This window comes from Amblyomma mixtum, chromosome 9 (assembly GCF_055824585.1).
Source record: "Amblyomma mixtum isolate Tamu chromosome 9, ASM5582458v1, whole genome shotgun sequence".
NCBI classification, from domain to species: Eukaryota; Metazoa; Arthropoda; class Arachnida; order Ixodida; family Ixodidae; genus Amblyomma; species Amblyomma mixtum.
The window spans coordinates 89311923-89327677 of record NC_143020.1 but is presented as its reverse complement, the minus strand read 5'-3'; the positions used below and the strand labels follow the sequence as shown (position 1 = coordinate 89327677).

At 45.9% G+C, this 15755-nt stretch overlaps 1 protein-coding gene across 2 annotated transcripts in view; it reads left to right on the top strand.

Annotated features, from left to right (window-relative positions):
* LOC149330061 (potassium channel, subfamily K, member 13-like) overlaps window positions 1–15755 on the top strand; it is a 345026-nt gene that overhangs the window by 328671 nt on the left and 600 nt on the right. For both annotated transcript variants that reach the window (XM_089559726.1, XM_089559725.1), the window contains exons 2-4: window positions 9276–9472; window positions 10950–11270; window positions 14730–14902. In XM_089559726.1, the coding sequence (XP_089415852.1) occupies window positions 9276–9472; window positions 10950–11270; window positions 14730–14902 (691 nt within the window). The remainder of the gene's footprint in view (window positions 1–9275; window positions 9473–10949; window positions 11271–14729; window positions 14903–15755) is intronic.

Here is a 15755-nt window from a genome sequence, read left to right as displayed (position 1 = left end):
CGCACTTTGGAGCGGCCTCAGTTGGATGCAGTGCAAGGAAGACCACTGCCCAAGCAAAGCATATTGGAACAGGGTCAACTGGTTTAACTACGCCGCAATAATCTGCCAGGCAAAGATCTCTTTCCCCATACGAACTATTAAGTGGGGAATTAATTTTACTTAAAAACACACTAACGAAGCACTGTCTATGGCTTGAAGCTCGAAAGCCGGCGTGTCATCCGGCTGAGCCGCCGCTAGCCTGACATAGCAGTAGTGGAGAGGAAGAGTTGAGGGCAATGAGCTTGGTGGCATCATGGGTTCTTGACATCGAATGCTGTATTAGTGTAGAGATCTTGACTATTTCGTGAGCCATGGTATGTTGCGGATAAAGTGATTCAAACAGGACATGATAGAAAGGATACAGGCAGCTGAGCAATCGCTGTAATTGTGTCCCTAATAATTTAGGGTTCAGTTTCACCCACGTTAGCCCTCCTGCCAGCAGTGTAGGCATTGAATGGCTCAAAATATTTGTCGCTTACGCAGAACAAGTACTGCTTAAGCAGAAAAATACACTCTAGTCTGTGCAGCTTAAAATGTGAATCAGTGAGATTCACATTTATCAGTATCCAAACAGCACAGTTAATCGGCCCAATATTGCAATTGGTTGGTTTCACTCCAGCCCTTTGTAGGGCCGCCATTTACCCATACGCTTCCAATATTGTGCCAATTATCTGCGCTGCTTGGGTAAATTCGTACAGGTCGCAATATGCAAGCGACACGAACACTTTGCGCATTCCGTTTCCAGCATGACGATCTACATCGTACCGCATTCGCGTAACAGAGTTGTGCACTCTGTTCTATGTCATTAATCAGAGCACTCACTCCGTAGCAAAAGCGTATTTGTCAGCGGCACATACTACAGATGACAGATTAGTGCGAAACAACGCAAGCATTTGGTTACTGCCGCGCTGAAATTTTCCGATGTCGTCCTATCGAGCTTTTCGGCACAGTCATGTCAGACCCGTAAATCACGTCAGCCACTTCTGTGCTGTCTGTTCAAATAACGCCTGTATCCCCGAAATCACCGTCTTCAGCATCAGCATAGCAACTTGCGCTGCATTACAAATGGTCTCACCATCGATCTCTCATTACCCCTCCCTCGCAAACTGCTCTCCTCTTCTCCGAATATCCTTGGAATGACGGCGTTCAAATCAAAGACCCTTCCAACCATGACCTTGCAAACTGCACCAATTTAAGTGCATTTCTGAGTGCTTCAACGAGTAATGCTCTCTTTTTTTTACTGCTTCACGTCCTGTCACGCACGTACGCAGTGGGTTCAAGGAGAACGCTGCACGGAATATTCATGATATATATATATATATATATATATATATATATATATATATATATATATATATATATATATATATATATATATATATATATATATATATATATATATATATATATATCTGCCCCGCGGTGTCACGTCTTCGCTTATATCCTTACTGAATTATGCGCCTCGAAGTGGCCCCCACAAATCTGGCACGCCTGACTCTCCATTAGCCTCCGGGGGAAAGCAAGAGTGAGGACTTAGATGTTGGAGGTACGCTATGCCTACCAACCCCCCAAGCCATGGTGCCAGAAAAATACAGAAAGCTAAGAGCGGTAAATCTTGCATGCGCGACCCTGTTTCTGGGAGTACGCGGAGCTTCTAGTGTTACGGCTTATTCATTCTCTCTTCGTGCGCCTTTTGCTCTTGATGTTTTCTTTCTTTCATGCGTCTTCGTTTCGTCTGATCTCTCGTGCATTTATTTAGACGTCTTTATCCTTTCCTACCTTATCTTAGCGCGTTTATTTCAAGCTTTGTTTCCAAGATTTTGTTCTATTCACGCCGTTTACTTGCATAAGTCGGTGTTCTTTCGAGTCCTACGCAACGCCTGAGCCCACTGACCGTACTGGGAGCGTTTAGAGTCACACCAAGTTTGTCTATTCGCAAAGAGTTTCTCGATTATTTCTTCGTTTTCGCACCTCGTTCGATCCACGCATGTGGTAATGTTTGTTTTTTTGTTTGTTTTGTTTTTATTTGGTCTCGACCGTGGGTAGACTACACCGCGTAAGGACGCGCTAGTCCAGCCGACTCTGCTGTCCCTATAGGAATTAGCACGCAAGGCAAGCATTAGAGGTCGAATGTAAGCTCATCGGCCTTATACCTCATCCACCACAACTAGGCAATCCTGTCAGCTGCATTTAATAATGCCTACTCACTCACTCACTCACTCCGCTCACTCAACCACTCCCCCACTCATTCGCTCACTCACTTAAGCGTATAAATTCTCCGCGTAGATATGAAGTACGGAAGACCGAAACTACATGAAGATAACTACTAGGCAATATGCCTATAAGCTAGCCTGCGCTGCAGATTACACGGAGGCACTTTAGCGTAGCCCATTGAATGTCTCACAGTCAGCATAGCCGTCAGTCATTATCTGCCAGTAAACGTCCGTTGTGGGAGTGCGCGATAATATAAACTAGAGAAAATGTACTTCGGTCGAATCACAAAGCTTAAAAATTTTAGTGGCGATAAGTTGGATTAATGCGCAGAAAATGCGACGACATTTTTCTCTCGCTTGCCAGTCTATTCCAAATCTGAATATATTCCAATTCCACTTCTATCCCACATTTGATTCTATTCCAACTCTGATTCTCATCGCTTCTTTTCATAAAGTTTGATGCGTCAGCCTTGGTCATTTTCGTATGAATTGAGTCATTCATGATCCTGCGTCTCTCTCCTCTCCCCTACAAGTGGAGAGGGAGAGTAGAGGAGAGAGGGACTAGGGGGAGAGGTGGACGGCTGACGGGTGGCAGGCGCGGCTACCTGCCAGGAGTGACGACTGCGGTCGCCAGGTTTCTGAGCCAACGAGGATTCTATTCTATCGCATAATGCGCGCATAATAAATACGCCTGTATTACTAAACAAATGAAGGGGAACAAAGCAATAATAGAAAAGCAGGCAGTGTGGAACAATAGGAAAATTCGTGGTCAATAACGGCTTTCAAAATGTTCTTGCATCTTCGCGCTATTGAAGAAACATGGAGCAGGCTTTGAGGCTATATACTGCGCATCAGTGCCCTGTGTTGATTTTCACCTAAGAACTGCCATATTTCTTCAATAGCCAAAAAACACCAATCAGCAATTGCAGTATTCCTAGTACGTTAATTGTGTATGTCTTTTATGCGCCATTTATCATTCTGGTTGTTAACAAATATTTTTCCGAATAAATAAAATATGGCGGTAGTCATGAAAGTCAAATCATTAGTTTTCTAAAGGAACACACCAACAGCTCTTTACACGCAGGCATAAAATTTCCTGTAAGCTCTCAAAGGGATTAGAAATCGTAATATTAAAAACCAGTAATTGTAAAATTAGCGCCCTAGGTGCACATAACACTAAAAATTCCGAAAAAAAAGTTTACTTTAGTACTACTGGTAAAACCTGGCTACAGAAGAAATGGCGGAAGATGGGCTACCACAGTGACTAACTTGAGAAATATTATTAGCAGCGTTCACTAGTTAGCAAAAGAAAGCACCGCATTTGAACACGAAGCTAATCATGCACTCTCCAACATTAGCTTCTTTTCCTGTTAAAAGGAGACTTAGGAGAATTCCGTAAAATTTGTTTTCTCAGTAAAAAAAATATATATTGATTCCCTGGCATTTTTGTCTATATTGACGCCTGTAGGCCAGCAAAATACTGATTTATTGGGGATAAAATTACATTTAAAAACATTCCCGTCACTCGTGTCAAGCTCGTGGCGTCTACACCGAAAAGGACTCTGTGGTCAGCGTTTTGAAGGGAATGGTCGCAAAGCTTAGCCTGTTTACTTAACACTGGCCCGTTGCACACCTAGTCAACTGGGATTCTCCACATCGGTGCAAATGTGCAGTAAAAAAAAGAGAAAAAAAGTTTTCGTTCGACGAAGTGATCAGGAGATATAAAAACAGCTCTGTTCTGCAAACAAAGCGCAAGGGTGAACAATATGCAACAACAATTTTAGCTTACACTGTTATAAGCAACACAAAATCCTCGAGTTATCTGTTTTATTTTTTTTCCTGCGTCTTCTCCAGCGGTTCTCCCTTCGATTCCTGCATGAAAGGGCTCTTTTTAGAGGTTCGGATTAGAACGTTATTGCACGAATGCGAAAACCTGAAATTCATAATCAGTGGAACTTCAGCTCGTGCAGAAGCTCAAATATTCATACGTGAAACTTATGGAACGGAACGGCGTGCGTTGAATGTGATTACGCTAACACAATGTGCACTCTTGGCTCAACTTCTTCAGATGTGCCCTTACTCAACTTACTTAACATTCTACTTGCTTCTTCTCTCGAAACTTTTTAAACTTTCCTTAATTACACCAGGGACCGATCTTCAAATCAAACAGAGCAGCTTCAGTGTCAATATTTGGCCGATATGAATTCACTTTCATGCGCAAATCAGGTGTGCAAATATGCTATTTCTCTCGCAATCAAAATTCCGTGAGCGATATTTTTTCTTCACTTTTTTTTACAAAGCAAATATAGGCCCGACACTGTCTCTGCAAACAACTACTATTCAATACTATGATTCCCACTGCCAGATGGAGTTCTGTATTGGAAGTGTAAATATATCTCGTCTCGGGTGCTGCCGTTTCTTCGGCCAGCTACGGCTCTTCTCCTGGCGTCATACGAACCGGAAGTGCGGGAAAATTTGGAACGACAATCACGCACTTACCTGAAGTGCTCAAAATTCAAAAGAATCGAAAAATTTTATAAACAGGAATTCAAATCAAAATTAAAAACCAGCTCCCTTCTTCTATTTTTGTTTCGACAATTCTACATTGATTAGGAGGCATGCAGAACGTTTTTATTCACACAAGGTTTTTGCGAGAAGCAGTCCGTATGAGTCGATGCGCGCTTTTGGACGTATATATACTAGGTGTGGCAGCTAAGTTTAACCAAGGCTTAAAAATATACCGTAGGGTAATAAGTGAAGAAGGTATCAACCATGCTGATGACCACTGTATGTAGTAAGTCATAGTATTTTTGTATTTTGTTCGGTTGAATAATTACAAGAATTGAAGAAAATTATTTTAGCTATTGCAATTCCAGCAGAAATTCCAGTGCAAAATTGTAGAGCCGCCAAAAAAACATCTAATTCACCCGTTTTAGTCTGAAGCGTGCGAAATATGAAGAAAATTCACGTGACCATGCGCTCGCGCGCCGCAAAACAGCGCCCTCAAGCGCTGAATTCGTCAGAGGAGCCACGTTCGATAGTGCCACGAATGTGACGAAATGATAACAATCAAGTGGGCTCAGGCGGCAAAATTGAAAATAAAATCTTTGACCTGGCTGCGTTCAGTGCGGAGAACAGCTGGCGCGCTACAGGTCGGCCTCGTTGTCTGCGCCTGTAAAGCGTGCTCTGCTGTAGTACGATTCGTACAAAGGAGAAGCGGCGTTCTTCAGGAGGCACTGAGGAGAAGTTACTTTGCGTGCAAGATTAGCGAGATAGCTGTTTAAAGGTGTCGAGCTGGTTTCCGATAGTTGTACGCAGGCCGAAACACTAAGCTGAGCACGTGCGCAAATTTTTCATGATTTTTTTTTGTAGCGAGAGCTACACTACGCCAGCTCGTGGAGCCTTCAGCGCGGCACCCCCTAAGCGGCGTGGCCTTGAGCCGGTTGTTCACGTGGTACGGAGCAGCTGCTGCTGCCGGCGGCGCGGCGCACCGGCGAAACCGAGCTGAAACAGCTGTGCGCATGCGCCGTGTCGAGTGGTAGGGGGGGGGGGGGCGAGTGGAGAGGGGGAGAGGTGTCGTAGCTGTATAAGTAGGCAGCTCGGCGGAGAGGAGTATCTGTTCTCGCTTCGGCAAGCGCGGCTTCGGCCGCTTCTTTTTGAGCAGCGTCCGCTCCGGCGGACGCAGTTGTTGCTGCGACGCGCGTCTTTTCTTTCCTTTTTCTCTTTCCTCTGATCTTTTAATTCTCCTCTATCTGCACGTGGCAGCGGTGGTGGTTTGGCTCGAGCCAGTAGCAGGCCCGTGCAATTTCCTCTTCATCCTTCTCTCAGTCACAACAACAACAACAACTGTCGCGTCACTGCAGGTTTAACCAGAGCTAAACCACAGCCAATTTTTTTTAATTCAGTTCTGCCGAAATAATACGAGAAAATCGCATGGTCAGGATCGAAATGGCAACTCTATGATAATAAAAAACAAGGTAACAGTGCTGAGCTCCAAATTACCGGTCATCCCATTTTATCCCGGCAGGAATTCAAGCCCAAAAGCGACAGCATCGAAATACTAAGGGAATTGCCTGAGCAAAATGCAACATCGGCCATCGAAATACCAAGGGAATTGCCTGAGCAAAATGCAACATCGTTGTTGAAAAAGAAAAGTGGAAATTTTTATAGAGCACGATACAGCATCCAATGGTACCACTAGACTCTCCATTGATGAAGATGGCACTAAATAAATCACTGTAAGCCTGTCCTGGTCGCACTAGCTCCAATTAAAGGATCGACGAGTGTGTTTTTTATTTGATTGCCATCGAAGTTGTTAAAAAAGATAGTGTAAGAGTATTCATCCAAGGTAACCCAGGTAAATAACAAGGCGAGTACGGCATCACGACTCTCGTTTAATAAACAACATATTAGTTAAACTATTCACTGTGAAGTCTACGTGCCATGGTGTCCCAGTGATCGGGCGATGGCCTTCCGTGGACTCCTTGGTAACGCTGCAACACTCTGTCGCGTCCCACTCTTAAAGACTAAGCTTGAGCGTCCTCCAAATTTTTGTTCATTGTGCCTGCTCCTGTTCCAGGGTGATTGGGTGCTTGACGAAGGCTTAATGTCTACCTCTTCTCCTGGTCACGAGTTTTCCGCTTGGTCGGCCTCTCTTCGGAATATATCCAAGCCGCGAGAGGCGTGTTTCGATGTTTGTGACGTAACAGCGCAAAACACCGGGACAAGAGACAAGCGCTGACTTGCAACTGGTTTTTATTTCGAAGAAACACTGCTTCTTATACCTTCCTCACCCCCTCAAAAAAAAACACATGCGCCACAACCATATCGTATCGTTCAAGATGTTTCGATGGAGGCGAAATGCAAAAGTCGGCTGTGGGCTCTGCACTGTCAGCGTACGTAAAAGAACCTCCGGTGGTCGAAATTAATCCGCACCCTCCACTCTAGGACGCCTCTTTATATCTTCTTTCTTTCGCTCCGTCTTTCAACTCTTCCCTGACGGCGCGGTTGAGGTGTCCACCGAGAAGTGCGACAAAGACTGCGCCTTTCCTTTCCTCAACACCAATCTTCATTTGCAGTCTTTTCGCATTACCTGCTTGCTTCGGCGTTTTTAGAGCACAGCTCTTCGACACCCGTTCCCGGTTTGAGCGGCAGGCGTACCTCACCGTCGTTGGCGTAACCGAAGGCGGAGCGAAGCGGATGATGACAGACGGCGATAGCGAAGAGAGCGCTAGGACGAAAGCGGAGGACGAGAATAAGGCGGTAGCGCGCGCCGTCGTCTGCTCACCGATGACGTCATTGGTAAGGTTTGCGCCGCTCTCAAAAGATGGCGCTGGATTAGCGCGCGCTGTGCGCTCGAGGTGAGGCTTATTGGCGGCGAAACGCTGTGCGCGTTGCCCAAGTCGAATCTCAGAACCGCTTCCGCTCGGCACTGCGTGTTACGTATGCGGTCGTCTACTGTTCGAGTACCGCTGTAACAGCGCTCAAAAATTGCATTACCGAGAAGCGTAATCGTCGGCAATTTCTTGTTTACTGCCCGGTACTGCCCGCTCTACTTGGACCGAGAAACAGTAATAGGTTACAAATGCAATCCGTTCAAATTAACCAACGGAGGGCATATATGTGGTTGGCTAGAGCTTGGTGATAAGAAACTAAAAAGCAAAAGAAGACAACACGTGAGCATACCTCGAGCGTTATTTTCGGTGTTTCCCGAGGCAGCAGTGAGCACTGAAGAAAATGATAAGGCTTCGACACAACGGTCCTGCTGCAAGACGGACACTAAGAGGCAAGAAATGCTCCGGGTTTGGGGAGGCAAGAGCTATCCGCGTCATATGTTAGTGACACCGAGAAGCCTTCCGCCAATAAGCCGGCCCGTGGCTCTCGCTACGTCTCAGTGGTGCAGGGAAAGTCCCGCCCACCTCTTATGTTTCTATTGGCCCTTGTTGACCTCAGGGCAGTAAAAGCAAAAATAACCCAGCGGCTTATATCCACGACGCCTCATAACAAAAAGCTACAGCCATCCAAATGACTGATGAACATGCATCCGTGCATAAATCACGCGGTATGGTTCCGTGTATAGAACAGCGAGCGGTGAATAGCAAACCTTACAAAAAATAGAAATGGCTGGAAGCGCCATGACTACTTATCGACTTCTCCCTCATTGTGATTATCTGTAGCGTGTGCATCGTCACGATAATTACAATCAATCGCTATCTATGCTGCAAGCGCAACCAACAATTCTGCACAAGAGCATTTTTGAACGGGAAAAAGTTTATGAACGGAATTTTCTCATATATTTCAAGATTTCGCCGCAACAATCAATATGTCCGCAGATCTCTCGTCGGACGGCTTGGATTTTTTTTTGTGATTAAAGTTTATGTCATCGTCAAAAGCGTTCCCCATTGGTTTTTCATGGTAGTCTTACGTGCTCGATACGACCGATGGAAACACTAAAAAAATAGATTTTGCTACACATAGCAAAAATGAACCTTTACCTTAGCAAAAATGAACCATTACCTTCAATATCTCTATACCAGTACCTTGCAGCTTTCCAATATTGCCAATTTTCGTCGAAGAATATTGGACATGGCTTAAAGGTTAACTGAAAAGTGCGCGGCGAGCTTTGCCACCGCCTTATTACCATTTCGTACAAACTACATAATTATCGTCGAGCTCGTCGAGAAATAGGAACACAAGCACTGGAATTCGAACTCTAGTTAGAAGAACTTCTTGTTGGGCAAGTTGGTGCATTGCTTTGAAGGAACCAAGTTGCGCTATAAAAAAGACAGCCACAGGAAAAAGCCAAGGAGACAGACAGAGCGCTCTGTCTGTCTCCTTGGCTTTTTCCTGTGGCTGTCTTTTTTATAGCGCAACTTGGTTCCTTCAAAGCTTCGAACTCTATGTTGTTAACTGTGTTATTCTTCATCTCTCTCTCTCTCTCTCTCTGGCCCCATGCGCGTATAAGCTAAAGGTGGCAGGTTGCATGAGAGTGACAGCGCGTTTCCTTCCACTCCCGGTCCACAGGCTTCGGCATGACGACCCCGTGCACGTGGGCAGGACGCAGCCTGGTGCTGGCCTACGGCTTCCTGGGCTGCTCGGGCGCCATCCTCTTCTTCAACCTGTTCCTGGAGCGCATCATCACGCTCCTCGCCTGCTTGCTCAAGGCGCTCCACGAGAGGGACCTCCGCCGCCGAGGCCTGCTCGACCGCAGGGACTCACAGGTGAGCAGCTCGACTCTTCTATTGCGCATTTAGAGATGGAAGCAGCGTTAATACAGCCGCTAGGTGGCAGATTTACAGTTGTATGGGCGGGGAAAGCATAGGATAGAGTAGGGCCAGCAGCCTTTCCGAGGTTATATTCGTTGAAGTGGTTTCCTTGGCTTCTGCCCTTCGTTTTACCCACACCGTCAAAGTGTACTGGATGCTCTCTGGTATAATCTGCCCTAGACTCTTCCTGTGTACATGTGTTTGTGTTTTAACGTTACATATGGCCAAACACCATCGCTGAGGCATCGCTAAGCACTATGAGGTTCTGCCCCTTTTGTCGTTATGGTCTTGTGGTCTTGTCTTCCATTGAGTGTTGGATCGCCACCCGTACTCCCCATGTATAAGACATCAGTAAATGCTCACTTCTCGCAGATCTCTGTGCACGACACTTTCTGGCGTGTCTGGTCACGTGTCAGTGCGAAGAAATTGCTGTCTTATAAAATTTTCGGGACCGTGACGCGATACTGGTTTCTTGTCTCTTCCCAGCCTGTAGGCGCAGGCACTGCGCATGTGAAACAAAGATCCAAAGTCTAATAAACCTCACTCGGAAGACATTTTGTCTGCCCCTTTGGCGCGTTTGTGTTCCCGCATGCATCCTCTCCAGTCTCTACTATTCCCCGCCACTTCCGCGTATCTGAAGTAGTACGCGGCAGAAAAACCTATCAGGCCAACCTATCCACTTACCCTACATTGAAGCCTTTCTCTCCCCTCTCGCATTCCTGGAGAAAGAAATAGCAAATTCGTCGCGGTTAAAGCTGGTCCAAAGTTCCATTGACCACGTTTCTGCTCAGTGGACTGCAGATAAGGGCATTCGTAACAATCCTCGCTGCAAGTTCATCCTAGCCTGTCAGACAAAAACCAAGGTTGCTGACATTCTAGGCGAACCCAGCAGAGTTAAATGTAATTAGGCGACAAATGCAATGCCTAGGGCGTACAACCAATGCTGTGCTACGGTAAGAAGTGGGGACCAAAGTAACATAAACACAGTCAGAGTGACAAAAGACACTGAGACTTAGGCTAAGAAATTCCAGGCAAGCGTGACCGGCGTGCGCACAAGGTAGGCTGACTAAAGTGAAACTGAAAGGCGGCTAGAGACATAACCCGGATGATGATGATAATAACCCAATACTAATGGGTGATGTCGAAAAGCCGTCCTATAGCCGCGTTTACATGAATGAGACAGAATGCGTCTTCAGCCTACTTTTCGAGAGAAAGAGCAGATTTTGAGAAGGAAAGGTGTTTCTCGTCCTCTACTCTCTTCCTCGACGTCTTTACGCTTTCCCTCAAAAAGTGGACTGTAGTTGACTTCAGTCGCATTTATGTAAACGCGACTTTTGTCACACACGCATAACATAGCTACACCCCTAATGTTTTCTCTCTCGCCTCTCCTAATATCTCACACGCTCCGCGCCGCCACTGTTTCTCCCTCCAGCTGTCGTTCGACGACCGGCTGGACGACTGGAAGCCCTCTGTGTACTGGGTGATGCTGTGCCTGTTCCTGGCCACAGCAGTGCTGTCGGCCTCGGCATCGGTGCTGTATGCGCGCACCGAACAGTGGGGATACCTGGAGTCCTTCTACTTCTGCTTCGTCGCCTTCTCAACCATAGGATTCGGCGACCTGGTTCCCGGACAGAGGGCCACCGTCGCTATGCCATTCCAAGCGTCCGCAGCCACCAACGTCACGGCTGAAGACGACGAGGACGTGAGCTCCAGCGAGCCCGAGGCCGACGGCTCAGGGATACTGGACCTCCAGGTACGATGTCGTCGTCTTCTGCGGAAGCGGATGGCATTTATCACACCCTTAACCCCTAATAGCACGTCAGCAGGAAGCTCACTCCACATATGGGACTTCTCAAGGAGGGTAACACTTACTGAGAAGCACGCATTACGCGCCGTACCGAGGGTACTGCGATATGGGAGAAGGAAGGAGTGGGTCAGCCGTTCCCCTTCACTTCCATGTCCGCTTCTAATCGCTATGACACATTCACAAATTCATTATTTGTCAAATCTGCGAAAGGCTTTAGCGACTTTCCCGAAGGCGTTGTTCGTACCACAACCTCTGAACGGTGCAAATAAAAGCTGGTCACTGTATATAGTAAGATGCTAACCAGTGTCTCTTCATGATCATGATACGCGCTCTACGTAATTATAATCTACGATCTGCGATTACCCACTGTTCCTTCCACTAGCTAACATGCTATCAGCCTGAAGCTATTCTATGCATGCACATTTACAGGCTTTACCGATTCTTTCTGCTTGACTGGCGTTTCTAATTTTGACCCCTGGCGCTTCTAATATGAACCTCTGGCTATTTTGAAAGCATCGTTGTTTACACATATGCATCTTTCTTCATTGTGCATGGATTGTTTAGTTTCTTCCTCAATATTTTATTGTTTGTAGTGTCTTCGGTTCGCGCCTCATGCCATTTTCTCTAATTAACCATTACAAGTGCGTTTTTCTAAATGCTATTTTCAAGTAATGTTCTCCTCCTTAGTTGCTTCAAGAACGTTTTAAGTGCCTATTCTGTCATCTAATGCTTTCCTTGTGAGACCATTTAGATGCGCAGATAAATGAATGTATGAAATTTAAATGCTTTTTAGGCTAGTGGGGCAATGCCTTACACCCATCGACGATGTCCTTTCAATCAGGCGAAACAAGATCTGTTGAAAAGGCAGTGAAGTTTAGGACAGTTATTTACGCTCCCGAGAGTATTCTCAAAACTTCCCCTTCATTCGAATAAAAGATAACGAAAGGCCTACGCCATTTTATCCGGCATTTTACTTCTTCGACGAGCATAGCAATGGCTGTCTGGAGTTGTCTTTCTTCTCGAGACGAAGTAAGTAAAACTCCGGCTTAATAGATGCGCAGAGATTGTAAAAGGAAAGTAGGTAGCGAGAGTTAAATATGCGGCAAAAATTTACACTCCCCAAAAAAATTCCCTTAGTTCTTTTTTGGAGGAGTGTATATACATGTAGGGACAACATGAACTGGTGGGCGAGTTGGTCTGACATATCTAGTGAAGCAGCGCAACGGCACAAGGCCAAGGGAAGAAGAGGACAAACACAGCGCTGATTTTTTATTCCGGATGCAATCAGCATATATATACTTCAGCACCTTCGAAAAAAAAAACAACAAAAGAAAGAGAGAGGAGCGGAAGGTTTTATTCCAGTCACTATGCGCATGCAGCTGTATCGCGTGTACATCGGTCATATGACATCAGATAGTTGTGCTCTTTCAACGAAATGGCTACGGAAGGGGTGCTGATACAATTCGCACCCAGCTTCATGATTTCAGATGCCTCGATAATCTCTCTAGTAAGTTTATCATTGTGTTTGGTAACTACGTGGCTGTTTTTGAATTTCGGAAAACAGGAACAATCACGACAGTGAATACCTATGTGGCGGGCCGCATTCTTAACGTTGTTTCCATGCTCTCTAAGTCTTTCATTTAGACAACGGCCCGTTTGGCCGATGTATGAACCACCACACGTCAACGGGACTGAATACACCACGTTATCTTGGCATGGCACGTACTTCGTCCTGTGGTTTTTCTTGCAGTCATGACCAGATTCTGATCTTTTATCCGGGCCATTTACCCTCGCACACAAGCCACTGAGTCTCACAGGCGCCGAAAAAACATCAACTCCAGCCTTTTTACCTATTCTCTTCAGATTGTGGGACACAACATGGACATAGGGTATAACTGCCAGATTTATTTGTTTAGAAAGAGGGACAGCGTTGCCCCCCTTTAGCTTTTTCAAAATCCCTTCTGCTGCTGACGCCAGAATATGAAGGGGGCATTTTGCATCGGTTAGTCTTTCAACCTGATTGAAGAAACGATGTCTTATCTTGTGTGGACAGGATTTTTTCATGGCATTTTGAAAGCGCTGTGTTTGTCCTCTTCTTCCCTTGGCCTTGTGCCGTTGCGCTGCTTCACTAGATATGTAGGGACGAGTGGATTTCGCTAATCCAAACGTGTTCATGCGAATGCAACGCTCTTACGCTCATTCGTGGTGCAACAAAGAACAGAAATTTGAAGCCAAATCCAGTCCGACTCGCGGCACTGGATTATGCATGCACCAGAGAATCTGAAAGGCAATAATTAGGTGTTCCTACTTCGTACGAGATTATTCTCAAAGCTCGTGTAAGTCGGTGCGTGCAAAAGGCATTGCCATCAACGGAGCTCACAACAGCAAGCATCGAAGTCATCGGTAATCTGCGTCGGAGCGGGTGAGGCAATAATTACCACCCGTCCGAAGACACCCGAGCGGCAGCCGAGAAAATACGTGCAACTATAGAGAGAGCTAGAAAAGTAATCACGGTGAAAGAACATGCTCGTTGGTCAAAGCATGAATTATCCCGTCACTGACTTACTCCAAGTAAGTCATGGGCCGGTAATCATCGCCCTGTCCGGCGCGTGGCTGCTTGCAAGCTTTCGTTAAAGAAAGGCTGCATCGCATAAAACGAAAACTCTAACTACATAAACCACGCTGTATAGTTTCATAATACTCTACTGAATTTGTCGCAAATGACCGCACCAGCCTTCCTGTAGTCAATAATTTATTTTTTTTATAAACCATGTCATAAACAAAAAACGAGCTCTCCTTCCATAAGTTCTCTCCGAGCGAATTGTCTAGCCTCTTCGAGCAATCAATACTAGAACAAAGCTGCTAGAAGCACTCCAGATTATCGCCTCATAGATTCTTTCTTTTTTTTTTGTTTCCAAGAAGAGAATAAAAAAGGGCGTGAACATGTACAAGCAGTCATCGGCAAGAAAAGCGTAGTGGGTGAGAACATATCGCATTCGGGGCGAACCAATAATTTGGATATGGCATGCTAGATTCAAATCACATACAAGCTGACGCGCACTATACAGTTAGGGCTCGAACTTTTCATATTAAAGACGAGAAACCATAAAAAAACTTATTCGTGTCTTCTGTCAGCGATTCCTAACCCTTCTCGCAACGCTCTTTGTACCATGAAGTCAATAATTCTCGCACTGTGACCAGTTAGTTTGGTCGATTTAGTTTCGGCGCTGCAAGTATTAATCATTGGGAACTGCAGATCCAAGGCGTAGGATGAGCGTTCCTCGTTCACGCGCAACTACACCATTGTTTCTCCTATGCCTTCGATCCCTCTAGGCGAAGTTGGCAGACCGATCGTCCTTTCTTCACGCAAACTGTTTTTTTCTCCTCTGTATTTCCCCTTCGCAGGTCACGAGCTGGTACCACGTGGCCAACTTCGTCATCCTGTCTGCCGGTTGCTGCTGCATATACAGCCTCTTCAACGTCACCTCCATCGTCATCAAACAGTTCCTCAACTGGCTCATACGAAGGCTGGACTGCTCGTGCAGGCTGAGGCGCAAGACGGGACAGAAGCCTACGAGGTGCGCATCCTGCATTCTTTAACCATCACCATTTAACTGATATCACCACCACTACATACTAAACGACTTGGGCAAAATAAAATACAGCCCCTGTTCCTTCTGCAGTGTATAGTGACACCAGAACGAAGACTGTGCTGCTTTATATTCACTTTGGTTTGAAAATATAAAGCATCTCCAAATTTTGTTTTATATTTTATTTCTGTTCCGTTAATTCTGTTTCAAAAACCTGCGTCAACTCCCTATATAACATCCCAAGCAAGGAACTGCCGCAGCAGTCTGGTCAGTATGGATCCAAATGCACTTCGAAATTAGAAAAACCACGAGGGCTGCTCTGAACGGGAGGTTCCAGAAGAGCGAGGTAGGAGTGCAAAAACAAGGATAATCTTACGTCCCGCCGTTAGGCCTTCCGCGAGAGTTCTTACGCAAGACACTACTGAGCGAGTAGTGTCATAAACGGCCATAAGTGATACAGGTTATGATTCATTCTCATAATCATCCTAACTGAACCCACTGCAGGACGAAGTCCCCCCCTCCACTAACCTCCAATCATCTTGTGTCTTGCGGCAGAAGCGACTAATCTATCCCCGCCTAACCTACACCGCTCCACCTACCCCCCCCCCCCCCCCCTCTCGGCCTCCTGGTATGTTTGCCTTCTCTTGAAATCCACTCTGTTACTGATGGTTCCGTTAAGGGACCATCAGTTTGCTTGTTACGTTACATGCCTTGCCCATCTGCACTTTTTCTTGATTTCAGCGCCATTGTCATAACTTTCCATTTTTTCCTGTCCGGCACTACTTTCTTCCTATCTCTTGACCCCCCCCCTCATGTCCTCAATTGAATTTAAATTTAATTC